Source organism: Juglans microcarpa x Juglans regia, chromosome 3D (genome assembly GCF_004785595.1).
Source record: "Juglans microcarpa x Juglans regia isolate MS1-56 chromosome 3D, Jm3101_v1.0, whole genome shotgun sequence".
Lineage (NCBI taxonomy): Eukaryota > Viridiplantae > Streptophyta > Magnoliopsida > Fagales > Juglandaceae > Juglans > Juglans microcarpa x Juglans regia.
Window position 1 is genome coordinate 9,922,981 of NC_054598.1, and position 25,363 is coordinate 9,948,343.

Here is a 25,363-nt window from a genome sequence, read left to right on the forward strand (position 1 = left end):
TGTAAAACCATAATTTTTATTTATTTTTATTTTTATTGCCTTTCAAAGTGGGAAATTCCCATTGCTAATTTATTTGCTTATACGCAGTATCCGTGCAACAAAAAGAATTATAAACAATGAACTTTGACAATGGCTACGCCAGCATTTTCTTATTGCGAGACGCATCAGACAATCGTCGTCTGCATTATCAGCTGGTTTATTGCATCTTATCAATGACAAAAGGCTACAGCTCTGTATAGAAGGAGGACTCTGTGGATTGGAAAGAAGTTGTTCGCAGTTTCGTCAAATATTGCCTCAACGCCCTGATAATAGAGAGAGGGTTCTCCAGATGGGCAGCGTGGCCACTGTTGGGAACCTCAACAATCTCATGCATCTCCTCCCTTGACTCATCTCCACTCTTCAAGCCATTGCTAACTTCATGATACATTTCACGAGCTATTTTCTTGAACTTTGTATCCTTGTCCCCGTGCACGAGCAAAAGTGGCGTTTTGCAATGCTTCAGGTCATCCCACAAAGACCTATAATGCAAAGGTAAAAAAGAAAACAATAAAAAACTACTATCTTTGTATAATTGACTTAATATTTCAGAAGCCTCACAAGCCTAAGGACAAAGGTACCACGCAAATTCCATGTTCAACCTTTTGCATTAGATGAGGGGAGCATCAAGTCATGCAAATACCAAAGAAGTTGCAGTCTATATAGATGACATGTCACCACAACATGGTTGTGATGTGGCACAGATTTCATCAGGTTTTTTAATGGAAGTTGGAACCTTGACCAAAGGACCTGTTGGGGGAGACTTTCTTTTGATTTGGAAGTCTAGGCAGTGATTGAAAACCAAGAGACTAATATTGAATTTTCCCTTTGAAGTAACTACATGAGATAGCACAATTTGAGTTGACATGTCCTAAATGCAAAAAGGAATTTGAAGCAAGTGCAAATGAATTTCACTTCAATAGGTTAAAGTTACCACATGCATCAATTGATTCAGCCCAAGCACTTAAACCTCCCAAAGTTAAAATTTCAAAACCACAATTTTCCAATTCCATATTTTCTAGAGAGATTTGTACGTATAAAAGATGCAGTTCAGATTCTTTGGTCTCCCATCAATATAAATGGGAAAAAACAAAACTTAAGATACAGATACTTTAAATGTGAAAAATTCTTATTGCTCCAGATAAACTTACAGCTGTCTCCCAACGCTTAAGTCAGCGAGAGCTTTTGCAAGATTCCGTTCATCATCATGCTGCAAGCGGCTGGTGACTATTTGATTGAAATGGGGATGGCCTCTTAAGCTGTTCAAATTCAGAACTTTATCAGATGACCCATAAAGCAGGATTTATGTGTATAGTGGAGCCTATCATAGAAGCTAGACATCCTGAAAGATAAAAACATAGAAATCACCTGTTCCACAAATCGGCAGTGTACCAGGTGTCCACAAATGGTTGTAAGCCATGAGTAAGAAGGGAATGTGCTTTGGAATCATCTTTAGCCGTACGAACTTTTCTTGCTGCTTTATCTTTTAAACCAGGGCTTCCAGCTATTACAACAGCTCCTTTGATCTTCATGATAAATAATTATCTCCATCAATTACAAAATAATAAATGTGAAGCACAGAATTATGATCAAAATCTCAAACATCATCAATGTACCTTATCACTAAATCTCAGGGCCATGTGCAGTGCGATCCTAGCTCCCATTGAGTATCCCACGCAAATAACTTTCCCTGGAGTAATTTGATTAATCATTTTGTACAATACATCTGCAACTACCTCGATTGACAAACTTGGATGCTGTGTGGCATCCTTAGCACTGTGGTTTTGAATCTTTGATCCCCCATGACAAGGAATATCAATTGAAATACATCTTGCTGATCCTGAGATGGCCTTCATGATAGGAATCCAGTCTTCACCAGTCCAAGAAATCCATGAAGAAATAAAACTGTATCATCCTGCACCAGCTAAATCATTGTGGAATGAGTATGCAAAAAATGAACATTACTGCAGGCTGATTCTTATAAGTCCAAAAAGTAATGGCTGCAGCAAATGCGAAGAATATTTAGTAAATGAAATTAGGGTCATGAAAGTTGTCCAGCTACCATGAAAAGTATAGAATTACAGACACCAGTGAAGCAAAAATTTAACCTCCATGTCTCAAGATGCCCTCACAACACCATTCAACCAACAAATCATACCCTTCATATTCATAGGGTGAATTTCCTTTGAGAATTTTGAAATTGACTAAAAACGGGCAATACCTCTATTAACTATCCATTAATAAGCCAAGAATGTTTCTCAGCATAAGAATTTGATTACCAAAAATATGATTCCCAAATATCATGTCGTATTCTGTCCAGTAATTGTAGCAATTATGATCCCAAAGAAAGGTGGACCATATATGCACGTTAAGTTGACAAAAGAGAGTAAAAAGAAAGACAAAATGACTAGTGTTACTATTGTAAAATTCTTACACTTGCATTGGTTCTTTGTCCAACCTCATGAACTTTGACAGAACAAGAGAAGCCCTTCACATCTACATTCAATCGGTATGTACTAACTTGCTCTCCAGTAAACTTTCTACGAATAACGTTGTGGTTAATTTGAAATTTCTGCAGAACTCGATTAGCATCGGCAACAGAAGCTTCTATGAAACCACTAGATGGATCACGATCAATCCTGAGAGGAGCAGTTGTAACATCCTCTTCAAGCCAGCGGTATGTCCCCAGACCATGGGCTATAGATGGGATCGGCTCATTTTTCATTACTTTGCATAAGTCTGCATTCTGCAGCTCAAGATAGCAAGAAAACTGAATATATGCTGACAAACCAAGGCCACTTTCATATGCAGCACTGACAACAGCCATCTTTCCCTGGTGTTGTGCCCAGCGTGCAACCAGTGCTGCATTTTCAAATCCACCAATGACACTTGGTTTGATAACCTGAAACGGCCAGCATAAGAAATCTAAATCAGAATAAAACCAACACAAATTTAATCATGACGTTTTTCATAATTGGGAGTTTATTCTGCACTTGCTCTAATCATTTTTCTGGACCCATAATTGTTCATCACATATAAATTCTTGTAAACGCTGGCAATGCTCTTACAATGGGGCACCCAGCAGCATGAGCTTGGCCAATCATAAAAAGATTTCACTAATGATTGAGCCAATAGTTGGGATAATGAGTTAAGTTACCCTTAATCCTTGGTGTTTTGGTATGTACAGATCCTTATTGAAGTATATGAACGTGTAAATTGCAGCCTAACTGCATCACTGGTGAAAAGTATGACACCAGCTTCCAAGACAAGCTTGTAACAATTAAAGTTTAATGCTACTTACAACAGCAACTATTCCAGGGTGAGTATACTTCTCCAGCTTTTCGAGAGTATTTTCCTGAAAATTGGCGATAGTTTCATCCAGAGCTACAGGCAAGCCGCTTTCTTCACAAAACTTGATGATATCATTTTCATCCTGAACAGGTTCCTGAAATAAAGGAAATATATATGCTAAACAATTACTTTATAAGAAACACCAAATATATCATATCTGCATCACAAATACTTGACAAGTGTACTGAATAAAAAAATATTGGACAAGTATCAGTATAACAATATAAAATAGAGATGTCAAACAAAGTGGAAGGGTCACTAGGGTATTCTTAAGACTACTGTGACTTTTCTTGAAAATCATTGGAGAAGTGTGTATAATTAGTTTTGGTAAAGGATACCTAGTATTATCCATTCTTAGGACCAACAAGGATTATAACAGTAACATTCACTGTTTATCCTCAGACTATACCTCAATATACTGCAGGTCACAATCCTTTACCAAAGAGCCAAATTGTACAGCTTCTTCTAAGGTCCAGTTTCGATTAGCATCTGCACGGAGATCTATCTGGCTGCCAACCCTCTTTCTTACTTCTTGTATTACAGTGGCATCATGCATGGGATTGCCCGACGCCCGACCTGTAGTGAGAATAATTGTTTAGCTAGTGAACATTACCAAAAAATCCAGGCCTATAGAAACATCAGTAAGGAAAATAGTGGAATCACAAACAAATATTAAGGAGAGTAGTATTGGCAGAATGATCACTGTAAGTTTCACTTACTTTTAACTTTATCGCAGTAAATCCTTCTTCAACAAGAGTTGTAGCAGCATCAGCTACTTCTGAAGGAGTTCCCTTGGGATCAAGAAGGGCACAAATCTTAACCTTTGATGAACTTTCAGATTTTTCTTTTTCAACAGTATTGGGCTGTAATATGTTTAGTAAACTGGAACCTTGCCTTGCTGCTATGGCATTGAGGATGGCCATTTCTAAGCCACATCTCACACTGGGAAAGACTGAGGATGGCTGTATCACCATGAAATCATTTAAAACTTTTAAATTTTGTTCCATCATAGATATGAGAAAAAGATATAAATAACATCAGGATTTGACCATGATCTTTTTAAGAATTTTGTTCACGGACCATGTCAATATTTTACTTTCAGAATAAACACAGAAGGACCTACCGGAATTCCCAAGTTGTTCCATATCCAAGAAGAAAATGAGCCCTTTAGCAGAGGAAGGAAGAAACTAATCTTCTTTCCTTTTATTACATGAAGAATAAATCTGAGTTGCTGCTCTACATCAAGCATATTTTCTCTGTCGATATCCAAAGGTGCAACCTGTTTAACAGCAGAGTGCATGATCAGAACATTCTTTGAAATCTTGGGGGATAAGGATTGAGGTATGAGGGAAAGAGGAAACAAGGATAATAAAGATAAAAGAAGGAGAGCAAATTCAAGAGTAGGGGGAGGGAGGAAAGTAGAGGATGATGAAGAACAGAGGCAAAAATCAGGCACAAATTATGCCGGCTTGTGACATGAAGGTTATATCTTTGTTCAAAGTGAGAATAGTAGATGAAGAGCTAACCTCACCAAGCCCAACACTTCCATCTTCAAGATATAAAGACAACATATAACCTTCTCGATAAAGCTTGGTATGATCACGATCAACTGAAGTCAAAGTAGATGGAGCAGAAAGCGGGATTCTGCCACAAGGGAAAATTGAAGATTTATACCAAGTTCTTCAACTTTGCAAATTTCAGATAAATGAATACCCACCTAAACAGGGAGTACTCCATTCTCTCGACCTTGCAAAGGAAGTCTCCATGTGAAATGGAATCTTGAACAGAAAATCTTGAGAGGATGCTTACAGCATGATTTGCCGCCTGGCTTGCATATTGTCTCAAAATACTGAGATGAAAGGCACAATATGTCAGTAGACAGTGACAAAACAATGGACCTATAGAGAGAGATTAATTGAAGCAGCAATGGAACCTAATAACCTGGCATAGGTAGCATTGGCATCAATGGCACTCTCAACTTCAATTACACAATCCATCTCATCACCTTGAGATATCATTAAAGCATCTTGAAGCTCCATCTTTGTCTGCACTGGTAAATGCTTCACACTGCACATTTGATGATTATCTCTAAAGTAATTAGAGGAACATTTGATTTACAAAAAGAGATGATTCATATATTCTAGGCATAATAAGTTTGCACTTTAGGTTCTTTCCATTTTAAATATGCTTTGCATGTTTATCTCATAAGCAAATAATGATGCCTAAAGATATTGCCCTTCTGAAAATTCATGTCTATTACCCTCAGATTGCTCATTGGACGGTAATCGTCTTCGGGTGGGGGGAGATCACTTCTCCTAAAACCTATCCCTAATTTTAGATTTTGTTGATTTATTGCTCACTTCTGATTAGAAAAAGTACCCAACAAAGGACATCAAAAGGTAACAATTTAAGCCCCCTTTTGGTGCCTTTCAGTATCATTCACAATTTTGTATCCAATATCAGGATGTGATGGTTTGCAGAGTAACCAATGGGAATATTAGAGTCATCTATAAAAATTATACAATCTACTAGACGCTTTTCATACTTGAAATAATGTTTTTTTTTTGCTACAAAAATCAAATGACTAACAAAGTCTGCAGATCAATTAAGGTGCATAATTGCTAATTTTTCAATCTCTAAATCTGCGATAGTAACTCTCATCAAAACACATATAAAGCAGAAGAGGTACACGTTGGAAGCAATTAGAGATAATAGCATACCGTACATGATGTAATCAGTAGACAGACAGAGAAACAAAAACAGTAAAAAGATATCAAGGTTATTTTACCCATGTGCGGCACATAGGCTGCGAATTGAAACATCATGCTCGGTGTAAAAGAATTGCTTCATTATACTTGGCTCGGCTCTCTTTGCAATAGGAAGGTGACTGAAGATTGCACCTCCATGATTGTTTATCACAATAACTGTCATTGGTTTCCGCGAATTCCTTCAAGAAAATTAAAGCTTTCAGATCGAGCAACAAGTTTTGATCTCAAACAGAGGGATGACACGTTGTACATCAATTACAAGAGGGTAATTCATAACCTATATCATATTGCATTGGATTGATAAGAAATTGAAGAAACAAAACAAAAAACTAAAAAAGCAAAAAATGCAAGAATATATTATGACCCGAAACCCAAATCTGAGATAAATTTCTAACCTTTGACTCAAAAGTGACAAGCCATTGGTATCGTGGAGGAAAGATACATCTCCAAACACACACAGTACCTGAAATAAAATACAGAAACATGAATTAATGCAATTTTGTTTAAACTGGAAAGACACAACATCAACTTAATTTATGTGAGTAGCTATATGATAATGAAAGAACAAAGTTCTTGCCCATTTTTATCATTCAGAGGGAACAAGCCCCTTTCAAAATATGTACATATACAGAACATTGAACATTGGGCAAGCTCCTACGATCTTGTGTTTTCAATATCAATATAAGGACAGAGTCTATATGATAGGTTAGTAACCATCCCACCACCCACCCCCAATAAAAAGGGAAGGAAACTCATGAAATCTTCTAAAACACATGGGCACCATATCTGTGCCAAATTCTTTCATGCACGGTGACTACACCACCAATCATCACCCAAAGTATGTCACCTAAAGAATCTAATGAAACAACGCTAAACTAAGTTTGAATTACTACTCAGCCACTTGTTGAAACTCTAGTAAATAATACCATGCCAGTAAAAATATAAGGACAGAATGGCACACTGAGTTCCAATCAACGTCAGATGTGCTAAAAATAACCTTGTGATAATATCAACAATCTGATCAAAATCTATGAATGGTATAAGCCCTTTAATGTTACACTGCTGCAGGAAATATATTTCCCTTTATCTCTTGTTAAGTACTTTTTGAAATGTCAACCTAGCTGAGAGATCAATCACACTATGAGGCTGGATTGTTTGTTAATCTCTTCAATGAAAGGCTACTAGGTCTCCCCCTTTAGAAATAGATTTTGTTAACATGGATGAGTGGCAAAATGAGGATAAAATGAGAGAGTCACCTGAAGTGGTTATGCCATGGCAGTGAACACTAAGGAATGCACAAATACCAGAAGTTGCAAGGAGCAAAAATGGAAAAAGAGAGGCTGCAAAAATGGAAAAAGAGAGGCTACAAAAGGGTGTGGTTGGAATTGCTTAAAATTGGTGTGGCAATTCAAGATGAACAGAATAACTGAGCAGAGTAGAAAATGAGATTAAGGTATCATTGTGATGAGTTGTTGAATTACAGGAACATGAAGCTTGGATGTTGTTGAAAGTCTAGCAATTCATCAATTTCTCATTCTACTTAATATAATTTTTCATATATCGGTCAAACATCAATAACTTGGGTAAGAAACTGAGATTTCAAAATCCTCAAAAGCATAACGAAAACCAAAAAGAAGATATATCTTCAACTGTAGCATATGAATGGCTCATTTGAGAAGAGAAAGCATATAAAGACAAACACTGAAAAATAATTCCTGCTTTACAAAAGAAAAGGCACTTTATGTGTAACTGCAAAAATAAACACAGTGCAAAGTTTGCATCAACCATACAAACTTGTATCTTGCTTCAAGGTAAAAAAGAAGTTTTAAAATCCAGACACCAGGAAAAAAAAATTGGCAGAGGATGAAATCTCTGTTGATGGGCACATCTTTAGCATATAAGTAGCAACGGAAAAGTCTTCTAACTCAACTAACAGCAGCAACCAGCACTAAATGCTCATTAAATAGTTCAATTGGGAAAGAAAAAACTACTCTTGAAACTTACACGTTTGTTGCAGCCCACAGCAAAACCAACAGCTGTGCTGAGCAACCCATCAATTCCACTAGCTCCCCTATTTCCAGCCACCAATATCCCGTGACATGGTAGTTCTGAGTTCAACATTGTAGCCGCAACACTATGAATACATTCTGACCCATTATGTCCATACATATCGAAATTGCGTATTGGCATGCTATTCCCAATGAAAAGAGCAGACTTGCATGATAGTGCTTCTGAAATTACACGTGCAGCTTGAGGTTCAGTCAATGGGTACTTGCTGCCAATTTGAAATGTTATCTCCCATGAAACCTACAAAATACGGAAAGGAAATTCATAAAGACACAATAAAGAGGGAGTAAGTGAATTCAACAACACTAATGATATCCTAAATTAAATTCAAGAACACCGATCGATCTCTTTTTTTGGTAAGTAAACACCGATCAATCCCAAACCACTTTTTGGTAAGTAAACACCGATCAATCCCAAACCACCCAGGAAGCAGAAATTCCCTCCCAATACAGAAAACTAGCTGATATCAAACTTTAGAGAATGCAACAAATAGCTCTAAAACAAGTTAAACTATGATTTCTCAAGTATAGTGTACTTGTTTGTAGCTGATTCCAGCTGCATATTTAAGGTTTGGTAGTGTTTAAGATGGTTGCACAAAACATATCCGGCTAAGTTGACAAGGATCTTGCCATATAAAATACCAAACGGGGTAAAACAACATAAATACAGAGCAAAATATCATAATTAGAGACTTGTTGCCTGTATCATTACCATTGTATTCAATATATGCAGAAAAGAGCTCCACTTGCTGTTCTTTTGTGGAGATTTAGCTTTAAGTAAACAATCGGCAAATTCAACAATGGTACTCTGAATTCTGTGAGTCATAATATGTGAAGGATCATGACGGAATGGATGCTTTTCAACCATGATATATGAGCGTGGAGAGCACTTCTCTAGCATCTGAGATACGCGCTTGCTTGTTATTCTACTCCCAATCTGCATATAATGAGATCAGGTTGATCAACAAGAAGAAAAAACACAATGAACTATTCAGTTGGCAAAGAGAGCAGATAGATGTTCCTTTAACTCACTTTTAATAGGAACTGTAGCACCCATTAACCAAAGTGCATGGACTTGAGTTAAAACAAATACGATAACCCTTTTAACATCCCATGACTAATTTGTCAAATATATAAAGTATAATTCTCTTTAAATTTAGATTCATCCTAAATTCTTCATTTATAGAATAAATCAATTTTTTTTAATGGAGAATGAATTTTATTCATACCATCTTACACAAACACTGACTTCTTTGATTTGACTCCATGTTCAACTCTTCCATTTGTAAAATAAAATCAGAACTTTTGATGCAGAAAGTATCTTGGTTACCATCTTAAGCAAACACTGATGAAATGACTTGCCAACATAAAAAATCACCCCAATTATGGGAACTAGGTTGACAATGGCAAATAGCTGCTTAAAAGGTATGCATGTAAATGAAGTAAACATTGATATGGTCCCATTAGACGTTTGTATGCACCAGCATAGACTCTAAATCACAATTTTATTGTCAATAGCTTCAAACTAGATGCGCCAGATGTCTGCGAGAGGTACTAAGAACAAACAATAGAGGCAATAAAAATTTGCCACAAAAGGGTGAAAGTATTACCTGAATAATCACGTCAGGCTGCAACCAATCCCGAACAGAATCTGAAATCAGAGCATGATCAAGATGATCAGCAAATATAAAATTCTCTTGAAGTTCAGGAAAAGCCAAAAGCTTCCGCAATCGTAACCCTGACAAGATGTCAGCTACAGTAGGCCACTGCAGGTGTTTAGCCAAGAGAATAGCTGCCCATATCTCATCCTCCGTTTGTATTTCACCAATAAGTAGAAGTCCATTCTTAGCACTTTGAATAACATTTAAAATCTCGGTCATTTGGCTGTTAGTATTAGTAAATGCACGAGAACTCTGTGCTTGAATATATTTAGTAAATGGTTCGGCATTAGACATCCAAAAGTCTAACCCCTTAAGACAGCTTGGCACCCATTTTTTTGGACTATTTTCCAGTGGCTCCCTGAAAGGGCAGTTGATATGAACAGGGCCACGAGGGGAAGAGGTTGCCCGATATACAGCAGAGTCAATGGTGGTAAGTAATAACCGTGCAGAAATCTGATCAGTTGCTGCAGGAAGGTTGAAGAACAACCTCACAAAAGAACCAAAATGGTTCACCTATTAAAAGAAATTCAATATGTGATTCAGGAGTATGCTAACAAAACTTTGGAGCAAAATATACACCCTTAGTCTCATTGCAGAAACTAATCCACGTCCCATGCAACTAAGCCGTGATAGAAAATAAGATCTTCCAATTGCTTCATTAAGTCAAGACTCTAAAACAAATGAAGTGGCACAAAAAGAATAAGTTTATATATGACCTAATAATATCAAAGACTCTACATAATCATGTTCAACCAACCCAAAATCCAGAATCAGCAGCTAGGATTGTTGACATCTTATGAATGACAATAGGCTAAGTTTAAATATTCCAAGTATTTAATGTAGACATAACAAAGAAACTAGCCCCTAGATCTGTATCCTATCTCACATGATGGAAGAACAATTTGGAAGCAGTAGGAATAGAAGAAACTTGATTTGCTTATGTCTCTTACGTTTTTAAGCTACAAAAAAGTTAAGTTGTCTTTCATACCTAATAGGGTGGGAAGAGAACAGTGGGAACCCAAACAGGTGCATCACCATATATATTAGAGTAGGAATGCAAAATATGTTTTTTCAGCATTACATTTAATACAAAGTCAAAATCAAATCCTATGTCAAAATTTTGTATAAGTATGCATTACTAGTAGTTGGGAAAAAAAAAAAAAATTCAGCAACTTCCTGTTCTTCAAATCATAAGTTGAGAAAAACTTATTAATCACCATGATAGAAGCAATCATTAAGTAGTTCTGGTATAGATGGCATCACAACACATCCATCCATTGAATCAATTAATTTAACAAGGTATATCATATGTTGCAATAACTGAAAACTTGAGAATGTGATAACAGAGTGAATTAGTTGTTCCATACCTGATTAATTGCTTGGTTTGCTCCACAATCTATCAACTCTGGAGGACGATCAGCTGTGAGCAACAGTAGCGGTACAAAATCTTGACTAGCCTCCACAACCTGTAGATTGTCACATATTATTACTTGTATGCAAAACTAAGCTACATATCTACGTGCAAAATAAAAGTTTCAGGATAAAACAAATGGGGAATGCAAACTGAATTACAATAATGGTATAATAAGAAAAATTGTGACAGTGAGCCATGGCCAAAGCCAGTTATAATAAAAAAGATTGTCCAGCATATTACTTATTTGTTGCTCTATACCCTAATCACAGTATCAGATTGAGCGCATCGAAAGGAAAGAATCAATTCTAATTTATTTCATTGTTCATGAGTTTTCATTTGCAGCTAATAAATGGAGTCCATATCATAAATATTAAATGAAACTCACAGCAGGAAGAAGATTTGAAACTGCTGTGCCAGACGATGTTATGACTACTGCTGGGGTCTGAGATCCTCTTGCATAACCGACAGCATGAAATGCTAGTGAACGTTCATCAAAACATGCAATACATGTTACCAGGGGATGAGCAGAAGCAGCAATTGCAAGGGGGGTTGATCTCGATCCAGGAGCTACACAAAAATACTACAGTGAAGAATAAATCAGACACGTGTACCTAAATAGAGAGAGAACATATTATTAAAACTTAATCTCACCGTTAAACCAAGTCGAGTGCATTCTTCAACTATAAGTGATGCCCAGACCGCATTGATGTTGGCATAGTCTTGTGATGAGTAACACATTTCACTGGTATGATCCAACTGATAGTAGAAAGAGACGGACAAACCAAAAAATCTTCACCCAAAGTTTGTCCCTTTTAAATTGTTATGCTAAAACCTCAATATGATAATAACAGAACTATAAAAAAGCTTGATACCAATTACCCAAAGAAACAAAAAACTAAACCAAATGTGCCATATATTATTTCTTTGCTAAGCACCACATGTGTCTCCCATATAGTTTTCAAAGGAGAAAATATGTTCTCATTTTGGACACCATCAACCCCCATCCCCCTCTGGCAGTTGGCTATTATGGGAGATTTGTTGTCAGTTTGACTTAAATACACCAGCCTTGACTATCCACAGGATTCTATCCAATTAACTTGAGTTAGCTAATCATTCTTAATAAAAAGTTTTGGCCCAGGAAAAGCCATTATTTTCACTTATAGGAGGTTGAGATCACTTTTTACAAAATAATCCATTCATTTTTGTCAGTCCTCCCCCAAGTTAGAACTTCAACTCACATATTCTCATGCACAATGCTATACTCCATTTTTTTCTTATATTCTAGAATGGTAAAAAGTTAGTGCTTTTCTTTGATAATCTCGAGAATATCTCACTGCTTACCATTAACTACTAGCAAAGCGTCAATCAGTTTTTTACTGCTTAACACTAATGCTTCTTTGAGTCTTCTATCTAAACATCCACATCTTCGCTTCGTCAGTATCGATGTCAAGGCCGTTCTTTGTCAAAACTTCACTAGTATTGAGTTGTTTAATCAAGCTGATTCCAGAAACAAGGACTTTTGCTTGAGCCCACTGAACTGAAACCAAGTTTTTCTCATGAACTTTATAAAACTTCTCAAGCCTAATATTTTCTGTCCCTAGACAAAACTAAAAAACCACCAAAATGCCTCACGAAAAGGTCACCAGTCTCTCAATTGATAAGTCTCTCAATCAATAACACTTCTGCAATTCCTAAGCCAGGGGCGAACTGCTTTAATAACCCAGCTTAGCTGGGCATATCCAAGCTTGGCCATTTAGCAACTCAGCAAGGAACTCCAAACCAAAGGTCAGCTAGCTTAGTTGTTGAAGGGACTGATTTTAATAGACCAATCTTGTACTATTTGTGACCAGCATGTTTTTCCACCATCCTCCATACAATCAGAATAAATGCAACAACGATATGCTCATTAACATAAGGAATTAAATATTTTGTGAGATCATATTCCTACTTCATTTCTTGTACACATGGACGGAACTCCCAACTCAGCATCAGTTGGGGTATTGAATAGGTCCGTATTCATGCATATATGACTGACTCTCACATGTTCACAAATGGGTGAAAAATCCAACTTCATAATGGGCCTTACATTGTTGCCATCATCAGCATTGTAAATCATACTACTATGACTTCTGCCAATGATGATGACGACAATGATAATTTATTGATTAAGGATGATGATGGTGGTGGTGGTGATAAGAAAAACCGCAATAATGGTAATAATGAGAGTGTTGATAACAATAAAATGACTGCCCAAAAGATGTACTTGATTCATTTTTTTTTTTTATAAGTAACAGATGTACTTGATTCATCTGGATATGTAAAAGGCACAGTCAACCTTGAGAAAATGCCACATAATTATTTAGTTTTCTTCTCACTTGTATATGGCATTTGACCAAGGCTGCTTTTGTATCCACTTTCCCACTGCTGGTGGACAAATAAAATATTTAGAAAGATATGCTTTTCTATGCTTACTGACAAAATGGTGCAATACCATGTTACTGGCAACAGCAATGGCTGGTGAAAGCCTGATGCAGAATTGACTGGAAGATGGAGCCTCTTTCTGCGATATAAGTGGAGGACATTAGAAACAATCAGCATACAAATGTAGAATTGAGTATACTAACCAAATAATAGCAGTGTCACAGTGATGCAATAGTTATGCGCCCAATCTCATTATGGCAAATTGAGAGTCAAAATTAAAAAGGATGACAGTTACTGGGAAAAAGAATATACCAGTTCTATAATATCGGCCATAACTTCTCTTCTTCCTTGCGAAAGAAGGTTCATGTACACCTACAAAATTATATTGTTCAATGTTAAAACACCAAACCCATAAATTCAGCCAGTGTTTAATTCAGTTCTGGAAAAAAAGTAGAAAAAAAAATGCTCAAAGTAAAGATCTTTCAGAACACTAAAAGGTCTTCCATTTTTTTCTGCTTTGTTGTTTGGATTTTTATTTTTAGGTGTTTGCTTCCAATCTTTTCTCTCTATAGAAATTTCATAATGAATCCAAACATAGGCTTACATAAGCAAACTCACTTGACTGAAACCCAGAATGTATATACATGCAACACAACACAAACCATAGATAACGTGCACAGATGTCAAAACTCAGAATTGCCTCTCCCTTTTCATGAACTGTTTTAGAACTTTCTAATGGAGTTCTGATTCTTCCCTTTTATTTGGCCTCTCTCATATATTTCCTATGTATATTGGGTTGCATACCACTTTTGTGCTTTTCAATAAAATACTTGTCAAAAAATTAACTGAAACACCATGAGTCTATATAGGTGAAGAGTTCTACTATTCTCCTCTTCTGTCTCTTCTTTTGTTAATGGAGCCACCACACAGCTAAGATATGCTTCTACATGGTGAGCCAGGCATTCATCAAATGTAGGTTATCTCTCATCTCCTTTTGATTAAAATCAGGCCTTACAGGCAGTGGGCCTTACCTACCATTCAGCCCTCTCTAAAGAGATTGCAAGTCATGTAAAAATGCAACAGCACAGAAAGCCTGAACTGCTTATGTTGGCACATTTGGTTCTTGGGAGGTTAAGAGTGGATATGATTAAAGTACAATGTTGGAAGTGTTCTCGAGGTGAAGTCGCCAGTCTCTCATTAATTTTTCATCCAAAACTAAGCCACCCTCCTCAACACAGCAAGAGCTAGCAGAAGCTCCCCAATATACTCTCCCTCCCTCTTCCAGCGTATTATCTACTTTATATTTTTATGAGTTTTATACACAGCTTGTACAAGCAAGAAAAGTTTCATGCCCAAAACTGACACAGGTGTTCCAGCATGTTTGGAACTAAGATTAAAAATGAAATATGAAGTTAGCTAAAAGTTTCTAACTTACCACACTGAATCAGTTTGGGACTGCCTTCTGAGCCTCCAGAACTAATCTATCTGAGTACACATGTATGCCTCACACTGTAAAAAACTACGGATATGTCTAAACTCTCTCTTAGGATTCTCTTTGCAAACAAATAACATTAGAAAGAAATCTTTCCCATGCTGAAACATCTATGAAAACTCAGCATTTACAACTTGTCGATATGTATTATCTTCTTTCTAAGACAAGTATTTGCAATCAGTTATACAGATTAATGGCATTAGAATTTCCTTTTTGAACTAGCATATCTTTCTTGTTTTAACAGAATTGAAAATTATATAATTATCAGAGACATATGGTGAAAACACAACTTAGACTTCAAGAATAAGTACCAAACAACAACAATATTAAGAAAAATAACAGGACCAAGGAGAAAACGAAATACAGTTATAAATCCAGTGTCTATGAATAACTGAGCGGTAGAACTAATCTAGAAAAACTTAACATCCATACCATCGAAAGAGTTTTATCCTCCACCGCATTGAGCTTTCCAAGAGTAGATCTTATGCTTTTGGAGTGGGGCCAAGAATGAGAACTAGCCTGAAAATTAAAAATCAAAATAAAGATTATCAAAATAGAAGGATACTACATTTTATGACCACTTATTGGACAAAAAGTCCTTGACTGGATTTTTGTAGAAACTTCACTCACTAAGGAACGTGAACATCTTAACTCTAAACAAAAACACCGAGGGTTGTCCAACCACCCCCACCCCACACCATCCCTCCACAAAACAAAAAAATATGAAGACTTCAATATTCTTATCACTTAATATTAGACCTAAATATTTGCAAGAATCTTAAAAAACTATGAATAGCGCTTAAAATAGAGTATTGTGTGAAAGAATCATGCAAGCCAAGAAATTCCAATCGTAGTTAGAAAATAACAGTTGAGTTGATAAGTAGTTATGAAGCACTCATAAGATAATGCTCGTCCAAAATTGCTAAATGTGAATATTAGCAATAGGTACCATGGGGGAAAAAAGGATATACATCCTAGACATCAAGGTGACCTTTAGGACATCACTGAAATCCAATGCCACAGAACTTCCACTCAGTTCTTTAAATTCTTCCTTAAAAAAACTCAATTTAGGTAACTATTCCACTCAAAACACAAGTGCTCGAACCATTACCAACCAAGCATGAAAAGCAGGAAACTATAAAATAAGAGCATAATGGGAAAAGAGAACCTAGAATACCTGTTTGAGGGAAAACTCATAAGAACAGAGTGCTTCTTCAAATGAACAAAGAGAAGAATCATTCCAAGCAATTGTTGCTGCTAAAATAGAAACCCCATCATGCTCATCTAATTCAATCTGTCAAAAAGATATTGATATTATTAAATATTCCATATTTGTGTTGCCACATTGTCATCTAAAGTTAGATGATGATAGGCATGAAAACAAGAGGGATAAAAAAAGACAAGCACTACATAGTTGCACCACTACATGTGTAAGCAGATACAAGTTTTACCTGTGGAACGAAAAAGTACGAAGAACCAGCCTCATGCATCATGGAAGATGACTCAATGTTGAAATTAACATCCATAAAACCATAAGCCATTATAAAGGTTGAATCAATTGATAGATATCTGTAGAGGAACACATACACATCCTTTAGTTGGACAGAACAAACGTAGAATCCACGTTTAAAACTTCAGAGTAAGTACCTTTACTAGATAACGTGAAAGAAAAAGAAAAAAAAATGAAAGGGGTGAAAAAGGAAATGTATCCTTATATTCATAATAAATTTGAAAAGTGGAGCATCACTCCATAGTAAGTGAAACACATTATGTAGATAGTATACATCCTCTAACTAGACCCTGATAAGGCTTACGGTTTGTGGCCAAATATAATGTGTCTAATTATATTCAACAGACGTGCACTAATTATAACCAAATATTTTTTGTAAGTAATTTATAATCAAGACTAAGATAAACTAACTTCCAAGTAACTATATAGAAATCAAGATTTTGAGCAATAAAGGCAATGTCAGGTCAAAACTATGATGGAATGGTAATGGCCAATAATGGAATATTGCACTAACCGTAACTAACTACAAGTAGCAGCAATGGTGATAGTTATGGGGAAAATATACTTTCCACACTTCAACTAATAGCATTTTACACCTCGCACCCAAACCTATCAGAATTGACACATTGACCCTCTAACTATCGAAAGCTGATGAATAACACAAGAGTTCAGATATGAGATAGATGTTGATCCCAGAAAAAGCTTATGTACCACTGTTATCACGTAGCACGATTTTCCAATCGCCTAATGAGTCACAACACAGAATAAATGGATGTAAGAGAACCATCTCACTGAAATTAAAGAAGTATAAAGAACCATAAGATCTATATGCAACTAATTCTCCAACCAATGGTAGAATGGATGGAAAAGGATTTTATTACCAATATGTTCCACGTCTTTTATGGTCTAATCATTTTCCTACCGATCCTTGTACCTAGGCCATAAAATTCTTCGAACAACTTACTTTCTTCTTGCAGTGAGAAAGTTAATTAAACTAGGCAAACTACCATCTAAAATAAAAAAGAAAACCGAGTAGCATCATTTAGTTGGTTATAAGAATTGCTAAGACTTATTAACTAACTTCCCAACACCCTAACTTCTACGCACCACATTTTTTTAAATTTTTAAATTTTTTAATATTCTTTTAAATTTTTTTTGAGTTTATTCTTTTTAAATTAATTCAATTCTTCTATTTATTATTCATATATTAAATATTTGATGAAAGAAAAAATAATAAAAATTAAAAAAATGTGGTGTGTGAAGGTGATGTGAATAATAGGAGGTTACTTAGATTTTTTCAAATATTTTCGAGGAGCAATGCTATACAACCTTTAACTTTTACACATCACATTTTTTTTTAATTTTAAAATTTTTTAATATTTTTTTTTAATTTTTATTTTTAAATAATTCAATTCTCTTATTCATTATTCATGTATTAAACATTTGATAAAAAGAAAAAATAATAAAAATTAAAAAATATGTGATGCGTGAAAGTTGTATGAATAGTAAGAGTTGTGTGAATAGTAAGCGGTTGCGTAGATTTTTTCATTTTCGAGTGGGAGAGATGAAGTTTTAGAAAAGTAACGAGTGAGAATAAACGAAACCAACCTTTTGGTCGAACTTCGCGAACTAGAAGACGAGGAATCCTTAAAGTAAATCGCAGCACCGATTCCAAAAACTCCACTACTTTTTTTTAAATACAATGACTTGTCTGTTGGATCGTCTGTATTCTTGGAGAGGAAGAAGAGAGGATATACGGACGACTCCTCCGGTTGACAGCAAAACCAATTCAAAGCTTTTGGACCTGGAGGAACAGCCACCTGCAGATTCACAGCCACATTGCATGATCCATGGAGATCCTATCAGCAAAGAAATGAATCAAAATGCCGCAACAGTCGTACCTGAAACCTTAAAATTCCACTAGAAGAAGAAGGAGGATTCATCTTCAACTCCTCAACAGCCTCGTTGATAGTCTGGAGCCCCTGCTCAAGCGTCAATGCCGGAGGCAGAGTGCGGGCAACGCAAGTCTCAAACTCCAACTCCCCGTCCTCAATTCCCGCCAAATCCCCGATCTCAACCACCGGACCGTCATATCTCACCGCTTCGACAACCTAACAAACCAAAAAAGAAGAAAAATAACAACAACAATAAAAAGAAAACTCAGTACAACATCAAAAAGCACGGAAGCCAAAAACGAAACGCGAAAGAGAGGAGGAGGAAACGACGAAGAACCTGCAGAGTAGGATCAGGAGGGAGGCGGAGAAGGTCGAAGCGACGGGAATTACGGCCGAGAAAAGGTAGTACGGGTGGGCGCATTGAGCGCGGGAGAGAGCGTTTGGTAGAATAATGGAGGTTGGAGAGAGGGCAAAAGCTGCCGTTAGACAGTGATGCTTGGGAAATCATTGCTTCCCGTTGAAAGGGATAGAATTTCAAGTACGAAACAAACGATGATAAAGACACCGAGAGAGGTCCCAGAGAGAGAGAGAGAGAGAGAGAGAGAGAGAGAGAGTGGAGAGTGAGCGTATCGGGGTGAGTACTTATTTGGAGCTGAGAGGCAGAGTGTGGGGGATTATGAAGGGGAGTGGCTCGGAAGGACCGGTGTAGTAGTTGGCGCTACCCTTCCCAGAGACCGGCGGTTCGAATTAATGGGCTTTAGACCAACCAAATGTCTGGACCCTTTCCCAATATCAACAATGTCCCATGTGATCTTTGGTTCTCCCATTCCGTTTCTTTATTCACCAGATTACTAAACCGCTACTGGATCTCATCTGCCCGGTCCCATGTGATTCTCTCCCCCGACTCTATACATCTAATACTCCACGTTTTACGCCGCCCAGGCTATTCCCAATTGGTTTGGATTTTTTTTTTAATTTTTTTTTCCCACATCACTCATTACACTTATTTTTATTTTATTCTTATTAAATTAATTAAAATTTTCTACTCCTCATTTCTATATCACCCTACTTTTATCATAATAATTATTAAATAATAAAGAAATTCTTTTTTTTTTTTTTTTTGTCTTGAGTTTCGTGTGCGGACATATTTATCGTATTTTTAAAATCTAACTAAAAGACAATTAAATCATGTGCATGTATGAAGTTAACACCTGTGTTGAAGATTAATGTTATTCAAATGCTGATATTATTATTTATTTTTTATACTCGTTACCCAAAAATATTACCAAATCAAGATTTGTTTGGAAATACAATATTCTATAGCTAGTACTAATAATAGATAGTTAGGTAGATAATAAAAGAGTATTAGATGTAAATATTTTTAAATTCCAAATATATTTTATTCTTCATAAATCAAATATATGCCGGCCCATTGATTCATTACGTAAATCTCAATTTTTTTAATTTGATTTATTATGTTGTGCATGCGTTTAAATTAGTTTTGAATATCTGAATTTCCATGCGTCATTTTCTTTGCCTTTTATTTTGAAAGCTTAAGTTGAACATTATGCATGGACAAGCCAAAAACTTTAAATCATAGACATTGTTAAGAGTAAAGTCTCGTTTATTTTTAGAAAACATCTTATTTCATTTCATTTAATCATTACAATTTTTTTAACTTTCAATACAAAATAAAATAAACAATTTAACTTTTTCAAATGTCAAAATAAAAATAATATTAAAAAATATATTCTAACAATATTTTGTTCAACTTTTTAACTTTAATCTCAATTCATCTTATCTCATCTCATTTCATTTGCGAAAACAAACGAGGCTAAGTTTCAAAATAAAAATAAATTGAACGAACTTTTTCAGTTTTCAATATTGTTGAGATAAGATACTTTCGAAATAAAATAAATGACGAGTTTTTTTATAAATTATTTGCTAGTCTATATTGAGAAAGAATGTGATAATTAATGATCTTTCTTTGTTAAAAGAACATTGAGATCAATTGATACGTTAAATATTTTTATTTTTTATTTTCTATTCAAATTCATGAAACTTCCTATATACTTCATACTCGCTTTTAAATAATCTTTTAATTTTTGTTATATACAAATTTTTATATATCCATAAAGTACCATGGCACGCTTCGTCCCTACTTGGGTGAATTAGCCCAATTTGGAAGACTCGATATCTGGACCCAATTTCAGCTCCTTGGATATGTATAAGTTGTATATGCGCGCAGTATGTGCTTGGCTAGAGTACGCCAGCTATTCGGACTCTCATCATGTCCATGCATTCAGAGGATATAATATATGGTTATTATCTGGTTCATTTATGGGACAAAAAATAAATGGGAACGTGAACGCCCATAGGGTAATTAATGTGGGCATTCGCTATCGTAGTTCGAATAGAATCCTTGAGACTTGAGAATACGGCCATCACCAAAATCCGCCCATACATTAGGTCAAAACAAAAAACTAAAGAAGACACCACACCCTTATATATATATATATATCATGCACTCCCCTAAAAATTGAGCAACTCGCACTCAACTATATATATATATATATATATATATATATATATATATATATATATATATATCATGCACTCCCCTAAAAATTGAGCAACTCGCACTCAGTTGAGACAGCCATGACCACTCATTTCAAGCAGCTCCATGCACTCCCCATCTTTCTTCAAATCTCCTCCTCCGGCCCTTCTTTTTCGTGCAAGCTTCTGCCGAATGTGTATCAGAATCATTTTGAGGATGCCACAACAAGGTCGAGGCGTTGAAGTTGAAACTCATCGCCATTTTTTCCATACTAGTGACTAGCATGATCGGGATGTGTTTGCCATTGTTTTCATGTGCAATTTCGGTGTTTAGACCCGATCGGTACATGCACGTCTATCGGACTCTTTTCATGATTTGACATCGGATTGTTTGCCTGAAACCCCTTGGAGGAAATTCCCCTTGACGACCTTCGTGGCAATGTTATCGACGTTGTTGACTGATCTTATGGTGGATTCAGTTGCATTGAGCCATTATAAGAAATGTTTTGCTAAACTTGCTACTTGTAATGGAGAGCAAGAGAATCAAGGGACTGCAGAGATGGATTGTAATTGAAAGACTCAATTGTGGTGTGTTGGTCGATGGTAATCATGCAACGAAGAACATTGACTATTATGATGTCATACGTGACATTATTGAGTTGAAATATTTGACATAAATGTAACATACTTATTTAAATGTGATTAGTGAGATCTAAGTTGTGGCAGATATTTCACAAGTGTCAACACAGCATGTAAGTGGTATGAAAATGATCTATTTGCATTGGTTTGTCAATTGGTCCAAGTGTCTTACTTGGTTGCCAATGAAAGAACTTAATGAAGATAGTGGAGATCCAATGAAAGAACTTAATGAAGATAGTGGAGACGTAAGTTGGTAAGTGGTACAAAAGTTTCCCCCTAGGAATATTTATGATGCCTTAGCAGTAGTGGATTATTTCTGTTACATAGAAGATGATTGTTCAAGTACAAAGGCCTACCAAGATAGTGGACAAAGTATGAATTTATTTGTTGACTTTGATGCATACAAACTAATCTTATTTTGTAGATATCATAATGTTCCACCTGGATATCTCAATGCATTGATATTAGGTGATGTGCCAAATTAAGATGTTGAGGACTTTGAAGCAAAAGACATAAAAGAGGAGGACGATGAGGAAGATAAAGATGATGAGGGAGAAGATGATGAAGATCCCGATTGAAGATAAGGAAGAAGACGTGAACGACGTTATTGAAGAAGATTTTAGAAGAACCATAGACAATACATCCGAGGACGATGAAGAATAAATATAGTAAATGTTTTGGGTTAAGTCGATTTATGCATTTCTCGAGATCATATAGATTTACATCTGAATGCAACTAACTTAATGTTTAAACTAATTACAGTGTAGCATTCTAACGTTACTTAACTAACGTTCAAATGACGGTTATGTTTGAACTATTTACTTATTGTTCACACTAATATAATCAAACATAATATTTTATATTCGAACATGTATTTGCCACAATGTTTGATTTTAGAGTGCGGAAGATTTGTCCATACGGTCGAATGTTATTTGGGTGACACAAATGAATTATCATAAATTGTGTATCAAGTTCGAATGTTAAATTGAAAAGTGGAAAGAAAACGGTCACAAAACAATATTTTCTGTAATGGTTGAATATTAAACCAACACAACATCTATTTAGTAACACGACTCTTGAGTCGGTTAGATTTTATGTCCGTTTTATTTTTTATGTTACAGTTTTGTCCGTCACAAAAGATACATGAATCTTTTTTATATAATAATTAATAAGTAATAAAAAATTGTTATTTTTTTTTTATCCAACATTTTGTTTGCGTCATATTTATTTTATTTTTAATATCAACTAAAGACGCTTATATTTAAGATGTGCGTGTATATATATATATATATATATATATATATAAAGTGGTTATCAAACACAAAATCTTGTTTTAACAGTTTTTATTTTTTTCCCATTAAAGTTAACGCTGTTCGAGATCTGTCTTAATGATCTATAGAGCTCATAGATTCTCGCCGCCTTTGCTTTAAATCATAGTCATTTGCTCAAGATCTTTCCTCTTCTTTTTTTTTCTTTTGCACAAATCTCAATGTCTCTCTCCCCATCTCTAAGGGCAGGTTTGGGGGATGAGATGAGATACAAAATTCTCATCTCATCTCATCTCATCATTACACATTTTTCAAATCCTCATACAAAATATAATAAACAATTCAACTTTTTCAAATCCCAATTCACATTTTTCAAATCCCAATACAATAATAATATTAAAACATAATATTTTAAACTCTCAAACAAAACACAAAATTCTCATCTCACCATCCAAACCTGCCCTAAGGCTCTGATGCAGTTGTCTCTCAATAATTACTCTTCTTAGAATTTTTTTTATTTAAATATGTTTTTAATAATGTAGATATTTGTAGACACAGTATGAGTATAAGTAGATATAGCATGTTAAAGTTCTATTTTAATTTTTTACTTTGTTATGAAATTTTAGTATTGAAATTTGCATTATTAATTTAAGCTTTTATTAAATTTTAAATTTAAGCATCTTTATTTTTTGGATTAAAATTTTTAAATATTTGAGAACCTCTTTATGATTAAGGAATTGTTTTTTAATTATGTACTAAATTTATTTTATTTTTAAAAATATTTAAAAAAATTAAAAAAATCTATATAAAAAATAACTTTAAAAAAACACATATTAGAGCAAACGATAGCCCAAGCGATGGCTCTAACATTGTCATGTATAGAATGGTAAAAGGTTGGGTATAGAGGCTAGAATAAGAACAAATAAATTATTATTGTGAGATAATTGATATGACAAGTAATAATAGATGATGATATTGATCTACGCCCAGTACGGTGTATAGACCAGCTGGCCTACGTCTGAATCATCCACATGTTCTGTGTGGTGTCACCAAACCAGTTTCAGATTTGTCTAATCAAAAGAACAATTTTGCTACAGGTACCCGCCTTCGGGTACCCGTAGCGGAATCGTTGACGTGACTAATGCCATGTCAGGTTTATTTTATTAATTAAAAAAACAAAAATAGAAACTTAGGACCCGATTTCAATCTTCAGACCTAGGCGCCAAACTAATTTCGGGTTTCAGAAACCATTTTGCGCTCTCAGAAAGGAAAAGCAGGTCCGTCTTTGTTGTTCTTCGTCGTCTTCGTGCTGCCTTCCATGGCCATCTGAGCAACGGGAATCAAGTGAGTGCCGTCGTGTTGGACCTCTGTTTTATGCTGTTTTTTATTTTTTATTTTTTATTTTTTATTTTTTATTTTTCTTGATCTTTGGCATCACCGGCTCCATCACCGTCAGGGAACCCAAGCACGAACCCAGCCGCTATAGCCTTTCTTCTACTAGTATTCGTCTTGCTCTGTCCCAAGAAACACTATAGTCTTAACAACAGCTGCTCTTCTTCTTTCTTCTTTTTCATAACACCTAGAAGGGTTTGATACCAACACAGAAATCAGAATAAATCAATAGAACACCTGCTTTTCTGCATTTATTTCTTCTTCTTCTTTGTTATAATTTTTTTTGTCACATTCATGTTGGTGGAATTCCTATTCATTGTTTTTTTCTTTTTTTTTTTTTTTTTTTTTTTTTTTTTTTTTTTTTTTTATAGTAGATGTGTTTGTTTTTATGCCACACCTATGGGCGCACAGTCATTAACTTCTTTTCTTTTATTCTGGAACATGACTACTGATCCCTACCTCGTATTGTATTGGCCGGCTTGGCCTCGATGATATTGGACTAACGGCATGAACGGCGTTCAAGTTTAATGAGTGAAATCTGCCATTGGATGCTTGAAAGAAAAACACGAAGAACACTTGAAAAGAAAAGAAATATCCAAGAGTGGCAATTTTTTTTTCTTTAATAAGAATGGTGTCTTTTTTTTTTTTTTTTTTTTTTTTTTTGTGGGAGAAATATAGGATACTGAGTATAATAGGAGTGAATAATCAATCATGGCCATGGTGGAGGAGTTTCAGGCTTTGGATTGGTTTTTCTGACTTTTTTCATCATCTGGGGGCTGTTGGATTTGGTGGGTATGTCAAATCTTTGAACTATAATGGCCACAAAGTCTCCTTTGTTGTTGTTTTTGGCACTTAATTTGTGATGGTCAATGTGGTGATTTCTTTTTCTTTTTT

At 35.4% G+C, this 25,363-nt stretch overlaps 1 protein-coding gene and 1 long non-coding RNA gene across 2 annotated transcripts; one reads left to right on the forward strand and one right to left on the reverse strand.

The window, feature by feature from the left end:
• LOC121254447 (protein PHYLLO, chloroplastic) lies at nt 1-19,266 on the reverse strand. Its single transcript, XM_041154498.1, is given in 29 exon segments — nt 1-518; nt 1,188-1,295; nt 1,405-1,562; nt 1,653-1,915; nt 1,918-1,951; nt 2,471-2,938; nt 3,338-3,481; nt 3,797-3,963; nt 4,103-4,349; nt 4,511-4,666; nt 4,914-5,031; nt 5,105-5,236; nt 5,329-5,454; nt 6,176-6,334; nt 6,551-6,618; nt 8,160-8,462; nt 8,934-9,158; nt 9,832-10,395; nt 11,250-11,348; nt 11,682-11,876; nt 11,948-12,052; nt 13,788-13,856; nt 14,030-14,089; nt 15,642-15,728; nt 16,387-16,503; nt 16,661-16,778; nt 18,328-18,539; nt 18,621-18,830; nt 18,952-19,266. Coding segments are annotated over 29 exon segments (5,178 nt in total). The 5' UTR covers nt 19,123-19,266; the 3' UTR covers nt 1-223.
• Nucleotides 11,018-25,338, forward strand: LOC121254456. The gene is made up of 3 exons (XR_005938645.1): nt 11,018-11,237; nt 13,931-13,932; nt 25,165-25,338. It is a non-coding gene; the product is annotated as an uncharacterized LOC121254456 (long non-coding RNA).
• Nucleotides 25,339-25,363: the final 25 nt, after the last annotated feature.